Source organism: Oxyura jamaicensis, chromosome 4 (assembly GCF_011077185.1).
Source record: "Oxyura jamaicensis isolate SHBP4307 breed ruddy duck chromosome 4, BPBGC_Ojam_1.0, whole genome shotgun sequence".
NCBI classification, from domain to species: Eukaryota; Metazoa; Chordata; class Aves; order Anseriformes; family Anatidae; genus Oxyura; species Oxyura jamaicensis.
The window spans coordinates 15,276,985-15,284,489 of NC_048896.1; the positions used below are offsets into that span (position 1 = coordinate 15,276,985).

General features: G+C 45.6%; 3 protein-coding genes across 8 annotated transcripts in view; 2 read left to right on the forward strand and 1 right to left on the reverse strand.

Moving 5' to 3' along the window:
* NSDHL (NAD(P) dependent steroid dehydrogenase-like) overlaps positions 1 to 89 on the reverse strand; it is an 11,931-nt gene extending 11,842 nt beyond the window's left edge. Inside the window, exon 1 of the mRNA XM_035325428.1 lies at positions 60 to 89. The gene's annotated coding sequence lies outside the window, so the exon portion shown is untranslated. The remainder of the gene's footprint in view (positions 1 to 59) is intronic.
* A 269-nt stretch (positions 90 to 358) lies between these two features.
* LOC118166710 (centrin-2) lies at positions 359 to 4,911 on the forward strand. Its single transcript, XM_035325838.1, has 5 exons — positions 359 to 474; positions 587 to 745; positions 2,287 to 2,415; positions 3,070 to 3,207; positions 4,037 to 4,911. The coding sequence occupies exons 1-5, from the start codon at positions 403 to 405 to the stop codon at positions 4,124 to 4,126; spliced, it is 588 nt and encodes a 195-aa protein (XP_035181729.1). The 5' UTR covers positions 359 to 402; the 3' UTR covers positions 4,127 to 4,911.
* Positions 4,912 to 6,041: 1,130 nt separating this feature from the next.
* The window catches only part of LOC118166711 (caltractin-like), a 4,048-nt gene continuing 2,584 nt past the window's right edge, over positions 6,042 to 7,505 (forward strand). For 3 of the 6 annotated variants that reach the window (XM_035325839.1, XM_035325840.1, XM_035325841.1), the window contains exon 1: positions 6,042 to 6,299. In XM_035325839.1, coding sequence (XP_035181730.1) covers positions 6,153 to 6,299 — 147 coding nt within the window. In that variant the 5' untranslated portion in view covers positions 6,042 to 6,152. Of the gene's footprint in view, positions 6,300 to 6,665; positions 7,408 to 7,505 lie in introns of those variants that run through there. The other 3 variants (XM_035325843.1, XM_035325842.1, XM_035325846.1) reach the window with 3 other exon arrangements.

Consider the following 7,505-nt stretch of genomic DNA (forward strand, 5'->3'; position numbering starts at 1 on the left):
TCCCAAACCGCCCCCCCCACCCTAAAGCCCCCCTCACCTCACGCCCCCCGGCCCCTCACCTCCGCTCTCCCCTCAGCGCCGGCCCGGCTCCGCCCCCTTCCACCTCCCAACCAATCACCACGGGCGCTCCCCGAAGGCCCCGCCCACTCTCCGCCTCTCACCCCCTCCCCTCGCGCACGCCCTGGGCCGAGCATCGCGCCAGCCGACTGCCCCGCGCTGATTGGTCCCGCCCTCCCCCCTCTAGCCAATCATGTTAACGGAAGGACACGAGGCTCCTCCCCGCTCTTGTACCCGCCCCCAAGCAGGTGCTAGCCAATAGCCATAAACAGAGCGCTTCCCGCGCCGCCCTCTCCACCAATGGCGGCGGCGGTTACCATAGCAGCGGCGTGGCGGCGTTAGCCAATGGGAAGGGGCGGCATTGGACAGAGGGTCTGTCAGGGCTGGAGCCGCCTGGAGGCAGCGGCCGCCGGGATGGTGAGGGGGCCCGGGGGGCGGCCTGAGGGGGCCCGGGGGGCTGCACGGTACGGTGCACGGTACGGTGCGGAGCCTCCCTGACGCCCCTCTGCTCTCGTGTCTCTGCACCAAGGCCTCCGGCTTTAAGAAGCCGCCGCTGGCAGCCGCGGCCCAGCGGAAGAAGGCGAGCCCCAAGCTGGAGCTGACGGAGGAGCAGAGGCAGGAGGTCCGCGAGGCCTTCGACCTCTTCGACGCGGACGGCGCCGGGAGCATAGACGTCAAGGAGCTGAAGGTAAACACGGCTGCTGACAGCGCGGCCCCGCGCGGGCTGGGAGTTAACGGCGGCACAAACATCTGAGGCACCCTAAACAGGAAACAAGGCTTTATTTTTTTTCTCCAGTGTAACGTTTCCCTGTCAATAGGCTCGTTGCTCTTGAGCTATAACTCTTCCCTGCTGTCTCTAGGACGAAAACACGTTGACAGTTCTGTATTTGCTGCACCACCTCCTTCTCTGCTAGTAAAATAGCCAACAGGTTTGTACCTATTTAAAATGTAAGGCTTTCCCCCTTTTATGTGCTCTCAAGAATTGCGTATTTCGTGATTTAGGTTACCCAGGATATGCAGTGCACCAATGTTACACACTTTCTTGATTTTATTTGTTGCTGAAAAATGTCAGTCTCTCTCCACCCCGTCCTTTGGGAAGAACAGTAATCAATAAATGAGAGGCTCTTCTGCTTTCAGAGTTGGCCTTTTCTCTTTGCTGGCTGGATGCCTGTGTTGCTACAGCCCACTGCGAGGAGAAACGATTTCAAAGTTGCTGCTTGTCCCTTTAAAAAAGGAAGAAGAAGGAAAGTCGTAGGCACGTGTACACCTGTGCAAGTGAAGGCATCCTTGGATGTGCTGCTCATAGGATTCTTTTCTGAAGTCATGCACAGTGTCTGAATTGTGTTTTCTTTAACATTCATTAACATAAGTCTTGGTCACTAAAATGAAAAAAAATCACTATTTTAATTTTCCTGTGGTCTATAAGCTTAAGAATTTCCATCTTTGTGCTGTCAGGTTCGTTAAGAGTTCAGTAGAACTACAAGTATGATAGAAACTTCTTTCATGGAGTCACTTGTCTTGAAGCATGTTCCTTTTTTTCAAGGCATTTCTAGGTCTTACGCTTAGCCACCATGCTTACAGGGGTCTGATGTGAGCTTTTCTATTGCTTTTATTCTGTGTCATGTTTCTCATTGCAAAGAGAGTACCAGTAGCAATTCCCTTGACAGGAAAGGAATAATATTCTAGTTTCCAGTAGCATTGAAAATTGCTATCCACAGTGCTGCATCACAGTTGTACGGTCCATGTCACTGCATGGCAGTTTGTGTTTTTTTTTTTCCTTCAATATATTAATGAAAAGTTGGACCTTTTCATTCTCTGAGTGCCCACTGTAGGAATTAACACAGTATAAACCAAAACGGGTTTGCTAAGTCTTTGTAAAAGAGTCCAGACTTCCTGAGAGAAATCTTTCCTCGCAAGATTTTTATCCATGTTCTTGACAGTTGTGACCTGGGGGTGGTGGATATGGTGGTTAGAATGTGTTTAGGAAATTTCGGAATTAATTGAAAGAGTGACTCCAGAATATGACGGTTTGCCTGCCTGTTTTCTGCATCTTGGTGCACCTTTGCCTGTAAAAAAAACAACATTGCTTGAAGACTGTTCCTTGACCTTGCAGTTCTCTTTGAGACACCAAATGAATGTTTTAATACAGTCTGGCATAAAGGTTGACTTTTGTTTCCTGGGGTTTTGCGTATAGTTTTGTATGATTTGTAACTTCTTTTGTCCTTACAGGTGGCCATGAGAGCACTAGGGTTTGAACCTAAAAAAGAAGAGATCAAGAAAATGATAACAGATATCGATAAGGAAGGAACTGGAAAAATCAGTTTCAATGACTTCTTGGCAGTGATGACGCAGAAAATGGTATGTAAATGTTAGAAATCAAAGTCGAAGCAATTCTGAAAATGGTTGAATCCCTTTCATCTCCTTGTGGTTTGAGTGAAAGATGAAAGTACTCCCTTAATCTTAACAACAAAATATGTAAAACTGCAAATGGTGAGACAGAAAATGCCCTGTCTCGTTTTTAAGGTAAGGTTGAAAGAAACATATCGTTAAGGTTTCTTTAACAGTCAGTTTTGTGTGTGTCAAAACCGAAAAACTGCGAAACCAAGATTTTCAGATGAATGACAGCTCTGGCCTGCAGAAAGCTGTCCAGAGTATTAACGCATTACGCGGATGACAGATATTTACAGATGAAACCTCTGCCTTTAAAAATCCTAGGAAATATTGAGTAAAAACAAATACTTAACAGAGGTTTATCCTGATGCTGAAATCCCAAAGACAGCTGGCTAGATAGAGGAAAAAATCTCCCTGAAACCCTGAGGTTCAGGCAGCATTGCTGTCTCTGTCTACTTTCAGCTTTTGAATGTGTACTGCTGGGCTTCTTTAAACTTAGTCTTAAGAGAGTTTCTCAGTCTTTCTAATGCTTGTATTTTATAACTACCATCTGTATTTTGGGTATTATGTACCACATAAACAGTGCTTTTTTTCCTTTAAACTTATGCTTCCTTCTCTAAGGCTGAAAAAGATTCCAAAGAGGAGATTCTCAAAGCTTTCAAACTCTTTGATGATGATGAAACTGGCAAAATCTCCTTCAAAAACCTCAAACGTGTAGCCAAAGAGCTGGGCGAAAATCTCACAGATGAAGAGCTACAGGTTTGTACCTGGTGTATGAAACCATGTAATACACAAACACTCACTGTCAGCCTTTGTGGAACATGGAAGGGTCCGGGTTACGTTTCGTCTGAATATGAAGGCAGTCAGAGAATGTTTATGTATTATTTTGTTTCATGTTTGCATTAATTTAAAATTTAGGTGAATGGTCATAGTCTAGTTCTCCTGTTTGGGAGATGCTCAAGCATCTCTCTGACCGGTCTGCTAAGCACCAGAGGTAATGAGATTAGGGGATGGGACTCTGTCTCAGTGGGGAAGGAAGCCAGATCGGGGTCAATAAATTTTTAGATAAAGGCAGCAGCCTCTCAGTTTTAGGTGCTGTCCTGTAGCACCCTGTGGGATCTTTACTCTTAAGCTATCATGGGTAATTTAAGTAGTTTCTTTCTTGAAAGAAATTGAAAAGTTTCTATCAATTTGGGATTGGGAAATAGATTCTGAGGCCAAAGATGGGTTAAGCACATGTGGTTCCTTAAATTATTTCACAGTAACTGTCACTGTGACAGTAGAATTCCACTCTTTTGGAGTTGAGGTGGTATAAAAGGAACGACTCTGCTCTGAGTATTTGGTTTCTTCCAGCATAGCTCCTCTAATACAGCATAACTCTATACACATTTATATATAAATATAAATCTATGTATAAAAACATTGTTGTCTAGTTTAAAAAATATTTTGTATCATGCGAGGTCTGACATTGGACTAACACCATCCTTTCCAATACTATTTACTAAGAGTGCTTCTAATTCTGAATTAACCTAACAATTGTGATCCTACTCTAATCTGCATCTAATTTCTGAATACAAATATATTTCAGGAAATGATTGATGAAGCTGATAGAGATGGGGATGGGGAAGTGAACGAGCAAGAATTCTTGCGGATCATGAAGAAGACCAGTCTTTACTGAAGCTGAATTCTATTTATTTATTTTTGCACATGTGCATATGTGTTTGGTAGGGGCATCTTATTTTTCCAGCCTTTTATTCCTTTTGAGAGACCAGAAAAGTTGGGTCAATACTTTGTTTTAAGTGGATGGTCTGAAACTTGTATTTGTGAACATTTACCAACTGCTAACCTGTTTATATGTCGCAATGTAGTTGCTTGTTTGTGCTCCTAAGATGTTTACACTGTTCATTTTTGATACACAAATCACATTTTTCAGTGGTAGTATTCAGTTCCTTATCTGACTAAAAACCATGTGTCAAATGATTTATTCGATACAGAGAAGACTCGAAACCAGAAAGTGTAAAGCTGTATTTAGCAGCAGTTGAAGTTTCTGGTTTAATGTCTTGGTTTAGGCCCAGTTACGGTGAGCTCTTCATATGACGTATTTATGGGGATCAGTTTTTTTTACTTATGGCGATTATTCCCTCCCCCTTTTTTAGAATGCCCTTTAAACTGAAAAAGTAAGTAAATTGACTGCTGCAACTTACTGCTATTCAGTTCACATATTTAAAAAAATCTTTTTGCAAAAGAGGAATGTTACCAATGCTGATGATCTGTATGTTTACAGGAATATTCAGTGGCTGCAAATACAAGATTGTACTTAAAATAAAGTGTCTTATTTTAAACCATCAGAGTTGTGGAAAAGAAATACACAAATACAACTTCAATGGTAAAACAGACTCAGATGTATGGGCAAATAACAATGATTCTTCAAGGTACTCAAAGTGTTTCAACTTCTAAGTCTTCGGAAGGCTCTGGTTACTAAATGCTTTGCTGCAGAGACAAACTGCAATCTATTCTGTCTTTGAAGTGGATGTAAGGTAAGAGCATAATTAAAGGGTGGCTTCTGCCTTGTGTTGGAAGAAAATAAGCTCCCATGCCCTTCTGCTACGTCTGTTTGTTAAAGATACCAGTAATTTCTCTGGTGCCCTTCTTCCTCGCTCTCAGACAAGGGAAGGATGGATTCATCCTCTGTAGAAGTGGGAACATCTTTCTCACTCAAAATCCAATTTATTCCTTTGCTTTTCAGTCAGCATCCGCCCTTTTCCAAGTGCTGAACGTCCAGCTTACCGCCACAGTTCATAAACGTGGGGGGGGAAAAAAAATCTAAGGCTGAACTCAGCATGAAAATAAATGATAATTGAATTTAGCTTATATCATGTCGATTTCCTTTTTGGCCTTTATCTGTCTTTAAAAACAAATGGTTTATACTGGCCTGTGTAAATTGGACAAAGGGAGGGGATTCTTGTCGTCTCATGTGCCCCCGTGTGGTGAAGAACAAGACATACACAGGAAAATGTGAATGATCAGTGGGACATCAAAGCTCTGATAATTTAATTTATCAGCCGAGGTCAGTTTATCAGCAAGGCTGATGCTGCTGTCTGTGCATTTTCTAGTCCTTTATCCAATCTACCTCAATCTCTCAGTGACCTTCTGTTGCTGCTGCAATGATTTATGGTTTTGTTAGATCCTGAAAGCAGAAACCTGCCTCTTCACCTTAAACTCATTTATTTTACCTAACAGCTGCAGTGCAATATACAGTTCATTGCTGATGGCTGGGCTCTAACGCTTCTCCAAAAAAAAGCAGATGTGGGTGATTTTCTGTCAGCATTTTCGCTTTGCTTTGCCCCAAAGCTTCAGCTATCCAGGCAGAATAGGGGCAGTGGTGTTTTGAAGGCCTCACTACACCTGAATTTTATGCACAGGACACTAATGGGGCTCTCAGACCGATTTAGTTGCTGTGAAAGGATTTTGTGTGGCTGTGGGACCAAACCTCAGGAAGGGGGCGAGCGTTTAAAACAAGTCATGAGAATCAAGGAGTGCCCGTTTATTTGTTTGTAGAAGTAAACCTGGGGAACAGGGTGAGCATTTAAAACAAATCCGGAGAACCAAGGAGCGCCTGGTCTGCGTCCCACTGAGAAGCGTGGTTGCCGTGGCACTGGGTGGGGGCCACCCTCAGAAGCACCTCAGGGGGTGAGGGTCCCCCCATGGCACCCGGGGAGGCAGCGGCAGGGAGCGGGGCTGCCCCTGGCCCCGCGTTCCCCCTCAGCGACCAGCAGCGGCTGCAGCTGCGGGAGGCCTTCGACTTGTTCGATGCGGACGGCTCGGGGCAGATGGACGTCAGGGGCCTGAAGGCAAGGGGCTGGGGGAGATGGGGCACGGGCAGGGAAGGCTGGTGGCTCCTCGCTGCGGTGCCTCTGCCCCGAGCCCTATAACGCATATCACAAAGGGAAAGTGATCGTTACTGTGGTCATGCTGTGCCTGCAGCGGGAGCTCATAGCAGGATGCAGAGCCTGTCAGCTGCTGACTGAACTCAGTCCAAACCAGTGAGGGTTTGTGTGTGCCTGACCCTGTCTCCCTTCCCTTCCCCACCAAGTCAGGGAGGAGCATCAGTTCGCTAGGGGACACGCAAGGAAAGGTCTCTTGACAACCCAACACACCCTGCCCTCCAACAGCCTGTACCAGGAGCACCAAACGTCCTGTGCAGCTGAAAGGCTCTCAGGGATGTGTCTGCAGGCTGAGCAACCCGGATGGGCAGCTTGGGTCTCCTCTGGCCGGAGGGAATGACACACTCGCTTTGTGACCGAGGTTGCACTTGGAACCTGAATTACAGTAGTCAAATAGAAATGACAGGCGGTAAACAGAAGTGTTGCAAATAGGGCTAATCATTTACAAGCTCCACCTGTTGTGGAGCTGTTACAGAGCAATTAGTGTTAGCCACCTATTGCTTTTGGACCACTTACTGTGCTCTCAGACTTTGCTGCTGGAGCTCGGGTTTGTCACGCAGCCAGCAGTGAAGTAAGCGTTGTGCCAACATTTTAGCCAGGTATTCTTAGGAGGGACTCAAGCCTTCCTTTTCCTTGGCCCTCGCCTGCAGCTCTTCCCTGCTAATTTTCCACAGCCTCGTAGTACTGACATTACACAGCTACAGAACACTTCTCTAGGGACACAACAGCGGATGAAAGACTTGCTCTGTGTTTCTACGCCCCTCTCCTGCTCTGCCCCCTGCATACCTTGAGCACAGCTCCTTCCCACTCACATGGAGAAGGGAGTTGACCCAGCTCGTGTCTGCACAGAGGTGCTGAGAGCTGGGTTAGTTAGCACAGGTCCTGCCCACATCTTTTTGTTGCCCTATGCACAGTTGTCAGAGCAAACTGTGGAAGCAGTGAGGGAATTGCATGGGAAAAGTGTTCCAGGTTAAAAACAACCACAATATAAATATATATATATATCCATATGTAAGTAAGTATATAATAATTTCCTGGCACTGTTGGGGTGGAGGGGAGTGCAGTGCTTAGTGGCAGGGGAGCAAAAAGGAGCTGATGGAAGTGGTGGAGGGC

What these genes read in the sequence shown, in the direction of transcription:
- LOC118166710 (XM_035325838.1), top strand. Translation starts at nt 403, where the DNA reads ATGGGAAGGGGCGGCATTGGACAGAGGGTCTGTCAGGGCTGGAGCCGC. An exon ending in CAGTGATGACGCAGAAAATG is followed by an intron (nt 2,416 to 3,069) that starts GTATGTAAATGT and finishes TCCTTCTCTAAG; the next exon opens with GCTGAAAAAGATTCCAAAGA. An exon ending in TCACAGATGAAGAGCTACAG is followed by an intron (nt 3,208 to 4,036) that starts GTTTGTACCTGG and finishes AATATATTTCAG; the next exon opens with GAAATGATTGATGAAGCTGA.